The following is a 15838-nucleotide window of genomic DNA, read 5'->3' as shown; positions in this document are numbered from 1 at the left end:
CCACTGACTCTTAATCTGTCCTGAGTGACTTATCAAAACTCTCCAACACAGTCCTGGAGATACCAAACACTGGAGCAGCTTGCACTTAAATGTTATCATCTTGACAAGTTGCCAGCCCTTACAGCGTGAATGGATAGGAAAATAATAGACCTTATCACATCACGTACTGCATATATGGATCGAAGAAGCTAATTTTCTGCAGATACTGAGCAGCTCACACACAGCAAGATTCTGCTGTAGCTGACAAATATGCTTCTTTAAACCATAAAGCAGCACAGATTCCCATCTGAACAATCCAGCATCAAACAATCCCACTGCAAAATGTTCATTTTATACACAGAACAAAAATAGTGCAAATAGGTACAACATGGTGTGAGATGGGCATATGATCACTCAGTGCTAGAAGTGCATCTTGTAACATTTTGGTTACAGTTACCTTTGTCATCCAGGACACCTGAATGAAACAACAATGCAAACCATGACCATGCAAACTGAGAGCATAATTCTGCCCCTTTGCCAAACTGCTGCATCACTCAGTACATGTTCCTAGTTTTATCAAACCTATAACAGCCAAACGCGCAGGCTTTGTTGGAGGCGGTCACCAACAACGTCAGGAAAAAGAGCTCTTCCGAGTTTCTCATTAGGACTGCTTGTCACAGTTGAATGTGATTCTCTTTACCTCAGCCTCAGTTCCTTCATATTCTCTTCTCACACACTCAGCTAAAGCTGAATCTCCCCACTTGGAAAGAATAGGCAAGGATAATTCGTTCTTGTCTAGAATGAACTGCCAGAGAAAGTGGTGGATGCCGGTACACTTACAAAGTTTAGGAGACGTTTGGATAGGTTCATGAATAGGACAGGTTTGGAGGAATAAGGGCCAAGTGATGGCAGGTGGGACGAGTTTACTTTGGGAACATGGTCAGTGTGAACAGTATTCACACAGTATTCCATAAGGGTCAGTGCTATTCACAATTGATGTCAATGTTTTGGACTTCACCAACCAAATTGGGAATGTACAAAGAATGGACAAAATACATATCAGTAACATCGGGAATACAGAACAAATAAAGATCATTTAATACAAACAGTTCTCAACCATGTTTATGCTCCAACCAAACATCTTCCATCTTTACTGGTCAAAATTACCAAATAACTCTATTCCCTTCACCTTCATCAGCTTGTCTACCTTCTCCTTAAATCCATCTACACTAATAATTGCAACAGCAGCTGTTCCCACTGCTCTTGAGGTAAAGAAGTTTCTTCTGAACTCCCTATTGGAGGTCTTTATGACTATTTTATCTTGACAGCCTCTAGTTATGGCTCTTCCCCACAAGACAAAATTCTTTCTCTGTTTCCAACCTGTTGAAACCTCTGCTAATTTTAAAGATGCTAATTAGATGATGCCTCATCCTCCTTTTCTCATAGGAAAAGCAATCCATCCTTGATGTGCATCTGTGAACTTCTCATCGCCTAGAAGACATTAAAAAAACCTGCAGACTAAACTGGTAGGGAAAATAGACACTGCCTACAAGTTAGAAAATAAGAAGCTGAATGGAGTGGAAGTATAAAGGAGGGATAATGGTGGTAAATGAGACAATTGATTAGGATTGGGTTTTAAATGAACACTTGTAGCTTAGAATAGACAGATGTAACTCTGAGTCTAGTGATTGTATCAAAGTCAGTGAGCTGGGCCTCATAGATGAGTTCCCTGATTGGGACTGTTAATCTGGTCCAATCAGGGAGACCTGACTGACAGATAAAAAGAGGAGTCTTGGAGATTCTGGAACTCTGTGAAGTTATTTCAGTGGCAATGAGAGTGGGATTAATGATGTAACTATGCAAAAATGCCTACTAGCTGAAGCCCAACCGGACTTCAAACAGATGCTGCAACAGGCTTTAACATTGGAAAATGCAACAAGTGGAGCATATGAGTTACAGGGTATTCCAATGGAAGTGGTCATCCTTGCCAGTCCGACTGAGCTTGGAGAACTCCACTTCAGTGAAGGCAATTGCATAGCCTCGCTCAAGGCATATCCTAAACAGAGGGACTCTAGATCAGCCCACAGCAAAACCCCAAAACAAAGCCAAGCCTCAGCCAAATGGTTAAAATTTTCTTCAGAACCCTGGCCAGCAAGTCATTGTAGTTGCTGCCAGTGTGCAGAGTTGAGACAGCGAAAGAGTCCTACTAGACCTAATTTAAGTAAGGTAATTCATAGGCTGGTATCTGGGGTGAAATGACTTCAGGAACACCAATGCCAGACATAAGACTCTGCCAAGCAAGACAGACACTAACCCCCACTATCAACAGACTGGGGGGTTTTATCATTGAGCAGAAACCCAACTGGGCTCACCACATAAACACAGTGGTTACAAGAGCAGGCCAGAAGCTGGGAATTCCGCAGAAGTAACTCACCTCCTGATTCCCCAAAGCTTATCCACCAACTACATGACACAGGTCAAGAGTGTGATGGAATACTCCCCACTTGCCTGGATGCGTATAGTCCCAACAACACTCAAGAAGCTTGACACCAACCAGGAAAAAGCAGCCCATTTGATTGGCACTACATCCACAATATTCACACCCTCCACCACTGACGCTGGGTAGCAGCAGTGTGTACTATATAGAAGATGCACTGCAGAAATTCAAAGATCTTCAGACAGCACCTTCCAAAACCCATGAACACGTCCATCTAGAAGGGCAAGGGCAGCATATATATGGGAATACCACCATCTATATGTTTCTCTCCAAGCTACTCACCATCCTGACTTGGAAATATATCGCTGTTCTTTCACTGTTACTAGGTCAAAATCCTGAATTCTCTTCCTGATGGCATTGTGGGTCAACACACAGCAGGTGGACTATAATGGTTCAAGAGGCAGCTCAACCTCACTTTCACAAGGGCAAACAGGGATGGGCAAGGAATGCTGGCCAGCCAGTGATACCCACATCCCACAAAATATATAAAACAAAAGGACAGTTTGATACCGGGACGAATTTTAGTGTAAGAATCATGGAAATGGGTCTGCGTGGGTAAGAGGCATGATTGACATGAGGTCAGAATCAGTGATATTAGGTTTGGATTGGTGCGACAGGCCTGAATAAGCACATGGACCATATGAAGGCAGAGAATTCACAAACGGGAGTGGGAGCAGCATGTGCCCTGTCCCTTGGAACAGTCGGGAAGGCTGCTGGAACCTGCGGGTTCTCCCTCACTGTCAAGCTGTGACGAGTCCTCAGAATCAGAGATGGACTTGACAAATGTAGCCCTTCGATGCCTTTGCTGCTGGAAAGAGAGGGTGAAATTCTACCGAAGTGCTCCTTTTGCAAGGGGCAAACCCCTGTATGTTATATGTTGCCCGTATCAGATGCCATGTTAGAGGAACCCGACCATGTGCTAAATACCCAAGGAGGATTTCTAAGATAAAAGATTGGGCTATGTCCCCAGATTCAGAGGGAGTGGGGTGTAGTGACTGTAATGAGGTCAGCCAGCTAAACCTCATTGAATATGAGTTCCCTGATTGGGGCTGTTAATTTGGCCCAATCAGGGAGCCCTGGCTGACAGATAAAAAGAGTAGTGTCTACTGACACTCTGACAGCTGACTCTCTATGAGGCAGTACTAAAGTCAAGGAGTGTTCATGTGTAAATAAAGGTGACTTGGTGACAGGACACCGGCCTCTGAGGAGTTATTTCATGAACGCTTTCTTAGAGCATGATCAGAAATGGAACCATTAGTGCAGACATGTTGGAATATGATTCCCCTCTTGTGGCAACCAAGCTATGAATATAAGTTGTAAAAAGTAACGACCTTCACAAGGTTGAAAGCACACTTAAGGTGAGAAGCAAGCAGATAGGAGGGTAATGCAGAACTACAGTGATAAAAACGCTTGATAGAGAACATGAAAAGGACATCTGTATGATGAGCATAGCCTTGTTCATTGATAAATGTATGTGATGTAAACGCTAAACAGTCAATAAGAAGTGAACTATACAATATTGTAACTATAAGCTGCCTCCCAAGGAGGGGTCATAGTGAACTTTCACCAGTATATCTCTAAACATCTGCCTTAATAAAATCTGTAATAATTGGACACAAGACTTGGAAGTAGCACTTTTTAAATCACCACAATAATCAGTCACACGGAGTCTGAGTTGCCTTGGTAACCTTTATATTGTGTTGTAGCTTAGAACTATTTAAAATTATGATACAGCAGGGGTTCCCGACCCCGTTTCATTGTTGTGATCCGTCAGTGAGAAACACTAAGAGTTTTAGGGAGGGAGTTAAGAGACCTGCAAAAGAGGTACCTGTAAGTGGAAGGCTATGGAATAGAGAGGGTTACAAGAAGATTTAATTAATTTTTAAAAACTTGTAAATATTTAACTACTGCAAGAGTCAGGCTTTGAGGTACAGTCATTTAGGACCACCCCACAGTTTGAAAAAGAATATGAGGACCTCAAGCTGCCTTTCAGCTATTTGCTCTGTCTGAGCTCCAGAGTAACCATTAATGTCTCAAACCTCACGAGCATCCCCAGCAATGGCTCCAGTTTCTTTCCATCGCAGAGTCGACCATCTCTCCTACCCTTACCACCTGAAGTTGATGTATATTGGAAGGATTTGCAGATGAATAACCAAGCTGTTCGGCCATATTATGAACACACCTTCCTCATCCATCAGATCCTGCAGAGGGACTTGAACCTGGAGCATCCTGCTCAGAGACAGGGATAATACCCGCTCCACCACAAGACCTCAATATAAAGGGGAACTGAACTACAAAACCTGCTCAGACTGCATTTACAGGACTGGGCACAGGCAGAGCTCCATACTATAAACACAGCAGTGACACCACAGGAAGTACTGAAAAGTAAAAGGATGGTATCAGAATAGAGAAATTACAGCTACAGAAAGATATTGAACTGCATGGGTTTTTTTCTTTAGAAAAAAAGCGGACGTGTGATTTGATAGAGGATTTTAAAATTATGAATGTGATTGTACAGGGTAGATATAGAAGGAATGTTTCCATTAATGGAAAGATCAAAAACTATAATACAAGATACTTATCAACAAGTCCAATGCTAAGGTAAGGGGGCACTTCTTTACTCAGAAAGTGGTTAGAATGTGGTTCTTGCCATCATAGGAAATGTTGGATGTGAACAGCTGAGATGCTTTCATAAGGAAGGACATGATAGAAAAGAATATGGGAGGCTATGCCAAATCACTGAACTGAAGTGGGTAGAATAGGACAAGACTCATTTGGAGCATAGACATTAGCAGAGACCAAGTTTGGCATTTTCTGTGCTTTGGAACACTGCTTTCAGCTTCCAGAACATAACCTAAGAACATAAGATCGAAGAGCCGGAGCAGGCAATTCAGCCCCTTGAATCTGCTCCACCATTTCATACAATCATGGCTGATCTCATCCAGGCCTCAACTTCCTTTTCCTGCCTGCTCTCCATAATCCTTCAATCCATTACTAATTAAAAATCTGTCTATCTCCTCTTTAAATTTACTCAATGTCCCAGCACTCTGGTAATGAATTCCAAAGATTCATGATCCTCTGAGAGATAACCCTCTGTTTTAAATCTGCAACACCTTATCCTAAAACTATTGGCCCATTTGAAGAACATCTTTCATTTCTTTCCCATTATGTTTCCTTTACCTTTCTTTTTCTCTCTCCCTCTCTCTCCCTCCATCCTTTAATGCCATCATTCCTTTCCTTCCCTTCCCTTCCCAGTGAAATACTGTTTCTACCTGACTGTTGCTATTCGTTGATATTTTAGCTGCTTTTCTGATCATAAAAGAATTGCTGCTTACTTTCAGCAGCATTGGGACTCACTTCTTTCAGCAACTGGCTTAGGGTTAGTCGGCACAGACTTGTGAATGGGCCCCAAAACAGTCAGTGTGATCACAGGACATTGGCATTATTGAAGAACAGTATATATTTGTGTGTTCATAAATATTTAGTTGGTAATACAGATTTAAATTTTGTTGACAAGAGACATGAAGTGTCTCAAGCCTATTCAGTAGATACTGTTCCATGACAGAATCAGATCAAATGTTGTACACTTTGTTCAGAATTTTGGCCCCAGCAGCCAATCCCACTATCCAACCTGAATGGCTGTAAATTGGGAGAAGGGAGTGTGCCGTGGGACCTGGGTGTCCTTGTGCACCATTCACTGAAGGTATGCATGTAGGTGCAGCAGGCTGTAAAGAAGGCAAATGGTATGTTGGCCTTCACTGTGAGAGGTTTCGAGTACAGGAGCAGGGATGCTTGTTGCAGTTATACAGGGCCTTGGTGAGACCACACCTGGAATATTGTGTGCAGTTTTGGTCTCCTTTTCTGAGGAAGGATACTCTTGCTCTCGAGGGAGTGCAGTGAAGGTTCACCAGGCTGATTCTAGGGATGGCGGGGCTGTTGAATGAGGAGAGAGCGACTCGGTTGAGATTATTTTTGCCAGAGCTCAAAAATAAGTGAGAGTGGAGATCTCATAGATACTAATAAAATTCTAACAGGCCTGGATGGGGTAATGCAGGGAGGATGCTCTCGATGATGGGCGTATCCAGAACCAGGGGCCACCGTCTGAGGATTCAGGGTAGACCATTTAGGACAGAGATGAGGAGACGTTTCTTCACGCAAAAGTGGTGAGCCTGTGGAATTCATTACTACAGGAAGTAGTTGATGCCAAAACATTGAATGTATTCAAGAGGTGGCTAGATACAGGGCCTGAGGCGAATGAGATCAAAGGTTGTGGGGAGAAAGCAGGATTGGGCTACTGAGCTGGACGATCAGCCATGACAGTGAAGAATGGAAGAGCAGGCTCGAAGGGCCCAATGGCCTCCTCCTGCTCCTATCTTCTATGTTTCTGATGGTGTGATGTTAGTGGGGGCCATGGAGCTGGGCAAAGTTCTGTGGCTTCCTGAGGATGAAGTGTCAGTAAAACCCTGAGACAGAATAACCCCAGGCCTGCTTTGTAAAGCAGCAGGGATTTTCCAACTCAAATTGCTATTGACTCACCAAAGACTAGTCAAAAGTCAAAATTGGAGCTTGAGTATTTTATAATTTACAATTTTGCTGCACATTAGGTCCAGAGGAAATCTCTCCAGCAGCAACAAGAATTATTTTGAAAGTAACTGTGCAATGGAACTGCAGAAACACCTTCCATTCCTCACACGATGGGTTCCCAGTTTCAACCTAATCATCAGGCAATGTGATAAGTTTAGCTCCCCATCCCAGAAAGAAAGATAACACTAAGAACTGATATTTGCCCATCGTGAACAGTATGTGGACAAACACATGTACGTACACAACCCGTATTTATAACATTTCTAATCTGTTCACTGTTTACATACAATGGAAAATTTATTTTTTTCATTCATCTGAAATACTTCAACACAGTTTATTACATTTTGATTATTCATTTCCAGATGTCCAACAACAAACATTTTGTGGAATACAGACTAAAAATGCCACAAGAATACAAAATGTGGCAAGGAAGATGTTTAATAAATATGCAGTGTCTTGTTTACATGGTTTGTTTCTGGAAATTTTTTTCAGTAAAAGGGCATTGAAATATTGTTCATTAAAGATGTGAAAAAATTGACAATTCGTCCAGAATGAAACTCAAAACTAATATCTAATCGATTACAATGGTACATTTTGAAAGTGGGTACAAGAACAGACCTGTAGGTGTATGCACATGAACCTTGCAAAAGTGTTATGTTCACAAGTCATTGAACCAAATACATTGCGCTGATGGCTTTATAAATAGAGGAAAAGAGTGCAAAGAAAGGAATAAAATATTGATAGCCTTGAATTGAAATACTGTGTTCAATTCTGGGTGCCATACATTAGGAAGGCTGTCAAAGCATTAGTGAAGGAACAAGCAAACGTGATATGAGGGGGAAAATTAACCCAGCTAGATTTTGGAATGAAAAATAAAATCTGAAATGTTGATGTAATCAAATTCAAACATAACTTTTAAAGTGAATAGAACACATAATGAAAAGAAATAGATTTATATGCTATGCATAGAGAGCAGGGTGGAGTGGCTAATTAGATAGCTTTAGGAAAGTGTTGACGAAGAAACAAAAGACGGACTTCCTTCCGTACCATATGGGGAGGCACAGTAGCAATCCTGAACTTCAAGATTAAGTTCTGTTAGATTAGTTTAGATTCCCTACAGTGTGGAAACAGGCCCTTCAGCCCAACAAGTCCACACCACCCTTTGGAGCATCCCAACCAAACCCATCGCCCTATAACCCACACACCCCAAACACTACAGGCAACTTAGCATGGCCGATCCACCTAGCCTGCACATCTTTGGGCTGTGGGAGGAAACCGGAGCACCCGGAGGAAACCCATGCAGACACGGGGAGAATGTGCAAACTCTGCACAGACAGTTGCCCGAGGCTGGAATTGAACCCGGGTCCCTGGTGCTGTGAGGCTGCAGTGCTAACCACTGAGCCACCGTGCCGCCCCAATGTATACCTATATACTGGAATTCCACTTTGGCAGACACTGAAACTTGAATTCAATAAAAAATTTGAGGAAAAAGTTAACCCAGTGGTGACCATGTAACCACCTTTGATTGTCATTAGAAACCATCCTAGTTCACTAATGTCGAGAATGCAGTCTGCTTTCCTTACCTGGTCTGGCCCACACGTAACTCCGCAACTCACAACAATAAGGCTGACTCTTAACTACCCACTGAATAATTAGGAATAGGCAGTAAATGCCTGGCCAACATTGCCCAAATCCCGTGAACAAATAAAGAAAAATCATGACTTTACAATTACTCTAGCAATATGTTTTTCGCATACCTTGCTGAGGTTATAGAATTATCTATGAATGGCATAACTCCACAGAGGTAAGTATCCTATCACCGAGCCACCCTTTATTTACATGTGCATAGTACTTAACAATGGCCTGGCTCCCTCAGAACCAGTTCTCAGAGTGAGCAGAACCTCTGGCACTCTTCCTTTTATCTGTCAGGCAGGGTTCCCTAATTGGACCAGATTAACAGCCCCAAGCAGGGAACTCATATTCTATGAGGTCCAGGTGGCTGATCTCCTTATCATTACTACATAACGTAATATCTCTCAGGAAGTTGTCATGCAAAAAATATGAAAATTTAAATGAAGAAGGAGCTAATAAAAATATCTACAAAAAGGAAGAGGCACAAAATGAGTAAGAGAGAATGGAGGTAAAAGGACATGAACGGAGAAACAAAGAAGGCAATAAAATGAGAGAGACAACAGAAACTCAGAAAGGAGGAAGGGGTGCAAATAAATAGGAAGAGAGTAAGAAAAGGTAGGAGAGACTGGAAAATCAGAGACACAAAACAGCAATGAGAAAGACAAATAAAAGATGCCTTGGATTTTTGACAATAATTTCTGGATTAACTGTAAACTAAAAATGCATCACAGTTAACTCTGTGAAAAGCTTTCAGAAATTCAATTTTCTGAAGTTACCAATGGATAGAATCCAGGAGATACTCGCTTCACACATTCAAAAAAACTATTCTGCTGTTCTAAGGATCATTCAAAAACAATTCTCGTCCTTAAAAAATCATTTATAGAGCATATACTTCACATGGCACAGGCCATTCAAACCAGTGTTAACTGTGAAGCATTTATCTCTTCTACATGGGCTTAAAACCCAGTTGTTCTTGTCACAGATGAAATGTTCCTCATTTGGAAGAAGGGGTACTTTTCACTGCCATTTCTTTTGAAAATAATTGTCTAAAGCTTAAATAATCTCACATTTTTTCTGCTAATTAGGGGCCCTCCTTCTCTCCCGTACCAAGAATTGATGAGATGGTGGTTGTGGAATAAATTGAGTCTTAATTACAAAAGAACATTAAACAACTAATTCAAGAAATAACTAGTAATGTCTAATGATATGTAGGCATTAATGAGCTAATATTTATTCACTAACTTCCGACCAAGTTACAGCAAGGACTAAAATTATTGCAATAACTCCTGTTACTATCTGTATTAATCAATACACATGATTAATGAAAGATACACATGTAAAGAATACAAGCCAATTAAGCTAAACTGACTGATAACTACACAAAATAAAGTGTGGAGCACACCCACCTTTAATGTCCTTTCCAAAAGCCATTGAGGAAGCAACCGTACTCTTTCGAGGTTCTCGGCTGTCGGATTTCTCTTTCATCATCTCATCATCATTACTTGAATCTCCCGGGCCCATTTTCTTTTTCGTCTTGTGTCGAGGTGGTAGTTTTTGGGGGAAAGTGAACATTGGCACTATAACTAAAAGCATGGCAATCGCACAAAGCAAAAATCCACTCCACCTGCGAGATTATTATAGGGGTGTGGGGAAGACCAAAGAAGAGAAATAGAATGCAAAGACATAATGAGAACTTATCTTTGGATTGCTGTGAGATACAAATCGACTGTATAATAGGTTATGGATCAAGAATTTCATGAATAAGAAAGGGGAAATGTTACTGTCTCAAAACACGTTGTTAAGCTCAAAACATATATGATCGGCACAGAACACGCTAGTTCAAGGGAAGCATCTGATAAGGTAGTCTGGAAGTGACACAGTCCAATGCAATACAATTTTTTTTTAGAATAACAAGCAACATGCTGGAAACTGTAGTCACGGCAGCCACCCCAACCAGAAATCCAAACGTAACTCACCGTAGCCATTTTCAGAAGCTGTGACATAATTCAATGTCAATCAGGCAGTTAGTGATTTTATAATTCGCTCAGGAGATATGGCCATTTCCTGCCCGTTCCTAATTCCCTTGGAGAAGGCACAAGCTGCCTTTTTAATTTGTTGACGACCTGAAGGTGTAGGGACTCCCACAGGTGCTGTTAAGAAGAACCTTCCAGGATTGGACCCAACGACTGTGAAGGAATGGATGGTGTGAAGCTAAGGGCAACTTTCAGGTGCTACTGCCATTAAAAACTGAAAATAATTGATGTGCCTGGTAGGTCATATACATCTCTGAGGAGTAGCACTAGGTGAATGATCACTCCCAACAAGCACCAGGGACTGTGGTGAGAAGGACAAATCATTGGAGAGTTACCTGCTCTCTTCCTGCCACCTCAATAATTCAGTGAGAAGGGCCAGGATCAACCTTCCTTTCCTAGAGGCAAGGGAAGCAGCTGCTTTCCCAGTGGAGAAACCAGGGCAGCCTGCTCCCAGGTCAATGGGATGCTTGCTCCAATTGGCCCTGCAGAAAAGGATGGGGAGTGGCTTTCAGCCAACCCTTCTCCCCTGGGACCCCACCCCAAAATATCATAAAAAATGCATTCCCCTTCTCACCAGTCTTCATGATTGCACAGCCTATGCCTCCAGCTACATCCCCACACCTTGGCTGACTGCTACTGATTGGTCAGTAGCTTATAGCAGGCAGGCAGGCAGGACTTCTCTGGCCAAGGAGCCAATTGGTCGAGAAGCCCACTAGTCAGCTGTTAAGTGACTGATATACTTGACATGTGAGCTTTCTCACTGATGGGGGCCTGGGGAGTTGGTCAGTTTTAAAGATATCTGCTCCCAAAATATTGCAACAAGGAATAAATCCCAACCACAGTTTCAGGTCAGGGTGAGACTGGGAGCTCTTCGTTCCCACCAGCACCACAGGGAGGGGTGGCCTCTGTTGGTATTACAGCTGCTGTAGTTTTGGTATGAATACTTGGCATCACACCACCACTGAAATTCATATCCCAATGACTCGTTTGCGGACGAGGAAGAATATCATTTTAGCTTGTTGCTGTATCCTATTTGTACAGGGCAAACACTTGTGTTGCTATTACCTGATATTTTACCTGTTGCTTAAATTTTTGAAACCCCTTCTGCTTCAGGGCAGTGAGGTATTCACTCAACAGTTTACACAATTTACAGTGAGTAACAATCTGATTAGGGTGGCCATTGTACTATTGGTTCTGAGGAAGGGTCACCGGAACCAAAACGTTAATTCTGTTTTTTCCTTCACATATGCTGCCAGATCTGCTGAGCTTTTCCAGCAACTTTGTTTTTGTACCATAGGATGACTCTGATGTGCCACAGTTTGGCATTCTCCTTACACTGAGCAAACAGCATGAGCCTTACTTACAAGGTTGACAATAAGGACAATCATAGAGACCATGGAGCTGTAGAAATCCCAAAGCAAAAATTACCCTACCAAAGGGAGTAGTAAACAGAATCCATCTGTGGGCTTCTCTACTAGCTCATCAAGAAAAGGGTTCTTTTCTGACTGCTCCATTTCAAAAGTAGATTTGAACTTAAAGGAACCCATCAGAGTGGCTCAGTGATTAGCAACACTGCTTCACAGTGCCAAGCACTGAGGTTCAATTCCACCCTCCCGACATCTGCATGGGCTTCCTCCCATAGTCCAAGCATGCACAGGTTAATCGGACCGGCCATGCTAAATTGCCCATAGTGTGCAAGGATGTGTAGGTTAGGTGGATTAGTTATAGGAAAGGCAGGATTACAGGGAATAAGATGGGGGGGGGAAATGGATCTGGGTGGGATGCTCTTCAAAGGGTCAGTGTGAAGTCAATGGACCAATTGGCCTGATTCTGCACTGTCAGGACTCTGTGATTCTATGATGTATATGTTAGTGAAAGCTGGGTCAAGAGGGAACTCTTGACATGCATGATGTCATTAGTTGTCCACACATGGTGATCCTGACTGCACATGTTGCTAAGTCAATTAGTGCAATGTATACAGAATCAGTCAACGGTTGCAAATTTAGATCACCTAGATACTGTGAAGTGGTGCAAGTATCTGTGCGTCCTTGAGTGAATAGATTAGCAAAGTTAAACATGCTCCTTCACCGCACATGTGGGGAGCTCATTCAGGGCTTTCTGTAGCAATTTGCATTACCATTTGGTTAATTCATGTTGGGTAGAACATGTCATAGGTAAGACAGTTATAAAGTGACATGATGTCTGTGTATCTCCGACAGCTTTTGCACCATGAGGATGAAGAATACTAGATACATCACCCAGCAACTCATTACTTTTGCACAAGTTGGGCAGCATGGTGGTTCAGTGGTTAGCACTGCAGCCTCACAGTGCCAGGGACCCTGGTTCGATTCCGCCCTTGGGGTGACTGTCAGTGTGGAGTTTGCACATTCTCCCCATGTCTGTGTGGGTTTCCTCCGGGTGCACTGGTTTCCTCCCACAATCCAAAGATGTGCAAGCTAGGTGGATTGGCCATGCTAAATTGCCCACAGTGCTCAGGGATGTGTAGATTAGATGGGTTATAGGGGAATGAGTCTGGGTGGGATGTTCCAAGGGTTGGTGGGGACTTGTTGGGCCAAAGGGCTGGTTTCCACACTCTAGGGATTCTATGATAAGTTCATGTAAAACAAGGACAAAAACAGAAGTTGCTGGAAAAGCTCAGCAGGTCTAGTAGCATCTGTGGAGAAAAATCAGAGTTAGTATTTCAGGTCTGGTGACCTTTTACAACAACTTCTATTTTTGTTCTTAACTTACAGTGTCCACAGTTCTTCTGGCTTTTATAAAGTTAATCTAACTTGCTTTCAAGAGGGCTGTGGGGTCATGCTCAAAGAAGGGCTCATTGGATATAAACTTGGGCCCATCAATAAGAACAGTGTGCCTTTTATCAATGCTCATTATGGATAGCTATTTCAGTCTCTCTGTCAGATGTAAGATATGGCAATACGATGGTTAGAAGACAGATTTAGCGTGTTTATAATAAGAAAGCATCACGTGACTGCTTGTGTAAACCGTAGCAGTCACATGTTCAAGGATGCAGTAAGAATGAGTGCTGGCAGAAGTAATCTCAGTGGAACACTGCAACACACCCTTTGAAATTGCAGCACTCAGCAGTTAGAAAACCATGATTGGATCGTGTACACGCATGTGATCTGGGGGGCTGTGGCAGTTTCTGTCCAGCGGGAAGAAGGGGGATTGAGTCTCCAGCAGGGTGTGTGTGTGTGTGTGTGTGTGTGTGTGTGTGTGTGTGCGCGCGCGCCATTGTGTGCACACACGTGCGGTCTGGAGCTTGTCAGACCCAATGCATCTGCATGCCACAGGGTGGCACAGTGGCTCAGTGGTTAGCATTGCTGCCTCACAGTGCCAGGGGTCTAGTTTTGATTCCACATTGTCCCCATGTATGCATGGTTTTCTTCTGGGTACTCTGGTCTCCTCCCAGAGTCCAAAGATGTGCGGGCTAGGTGGATTGGCCATGGTAAATGCAGTGTTACGGGATGGATCTGGATGGGATGATCTTCAAAAGGTCAGTGTGGATTTGATGGGCTGAATGGCCTGCTTCCATACTGTAGGGATTTTATGAATTTATGAATTAATCCACTGATGTTCCTTCATATTTTACTTGTGTACAAGTATCATAATTATAGTTGTGTTTAATATTTATTCCAAAACTTTAATTCCTTAAAAAGAATTGTCCATAGGGATAACGTATAGTAAACCTGGTTTAAAACAGGTTGTAACTGCTCTCCTTCTAATATAAAAGAGAATATTCCCTAGTTTGAAGGCAGAAACTGGCTTCAATTAAACACTCTTGACAAAATATTTGTGGAATTTCTCAAAATCAAAATTAAAGTGAATTTAGAATTTGATGAACTTCAGTTCAAATTTTTTTAAAAAGAGATTTGGGATACAATTTTATAATTTTATTATAATTTTGCCTACCACTTCAATACACCAACTCACTTCCTGGTCAACACCTCTGCCTCAGGCTTACTGCAGTGCTCAAGTAAAACTCAGCGGAAGCTGAAGAACAGTGTCTCAATTTCCGCTTGGGAATTCTGCAGCCTTCTCGACTCAACGTCAAGTTCAACAATTTTAAGGCTTGAGGCACCTTCTCCCATGTCCTTACCTCAAACCTCGCACAAGTCTTGTTATCACATGGGTCAGCTGATACATGGCACACACCGTTAGCCACTAATTGTCCACCAATAACTATTCATTGTCCTAGGCTGGTCGTTATCCATTCCTTAATCTGTCCAACTCTCCTTTTCTCTCTTTGGGCTCTATCTCCACTTATCGTTTATACTTTATCCTCTCCCTCCACCCTATCTTCGGCATAAAACCAACACTTTTCTCGCTCCCATCAGTTCTGAGGGTCACTGGACCTGAAATGTTACCTCTGATTTCTCTCTGTGGATGCTGCCAGACCTGCTGAGCTTTTCCAGCAATTTTTGTTTTTGTTTCCGATTTCAGGCATCTGCAGTTCTTTTAGTTTTTACATGGGTCTCCTACTGTGACGTATAATTTGAGCCATTAGCCTATTGCTTTGTAGAAGTTGTTTGTGTTTTTATCCACTAAAGTGGGGGTGGAATCTATGCCATCCATCTTACAGCAAAGTCCGCATTTACATTTGAGGAGAGACATTATTGATCAGTTAGCAATTGCGAACTACACTGGAGGCAGTGTGCTGACCTTACCTCCTTTTTGTTTTGTATGGTTTTTCAGTAGTAAACAGTGAGCAATGAGTTATCTACAACAGCCTGCCATTACTTTTCTTCCAAAACTCAACAAGTGACTTCAGTCCCCAGGATACACACAAGCCCACCGGTTCAGTAGGGCCCCCTACTTAGCGCCTGAGTCAAAGCAATATAACATCTGTGAGATGAGATAACGGAATGAAGGCAATAATGACTGACCGTTTGTTTCTTTTTAGAAGCTTGAGACTGGGTTGTGATATCTGGAAACGATTTATACCCTTATTGCTTCTGATGTTTACTGCGTGCAGATTGAAGCAAGGGTTAACTGATGAGTTACCCTAAATGAATGCTTCGCTTTTGTTTTGATGACAAGGTTATGAAGGATTGAAAGTTAAAAGCAAGTTGAGTAAGCATTGTAGAAATGT

At 42.4% G+C, this 15838-nt stretch overlaps 1 protein-coding gene across 2 annotated transcripts in view; it reads right to left on the bottom strand.

The window, feature by feature from the left end:
* LOC125451395 (solute carrier organic anion transporter family member 5A1) overlaps positions 1-15838 on the bottom strand; it is a 161633-nt gene that overhangs the window by 55877 nt on the left and 89918 nt on the right. For both annotated transcript variants that reach the window (XM_048528432.2, XM_048528433.2), the window contains exon 3: positions 10099-10316. In XM_048528432.2, the coding sequence (XP_048384389.1) occupies positions 10099-10316 (218 nt within the window). The remainder of the gene's footprint in view (positions 1-10098; positions 10317-15838) is intronic.

The sequence above is a fragment of the Stegostoma tigrinum genome, chromosome 5, assembly GCF_030684315.1.
Source record: "Stegostoma tigrinum isolate sSteTig4 chromosome 5, sSteTig4.hap1, whole genome shotgun sequence".
In the NCBI taxonomy this organism is placed as follows: domain Eukaryota; kingdom Metazoa; phylum Chordata; class Chondrichthyes; order Orectolobiformes; family Stegostomatidae; genus Stegostoma; species Stegostoma tigrinum.
This window is presented reverse-complemented; position numbering and strand designations above follow the sequence as displayed.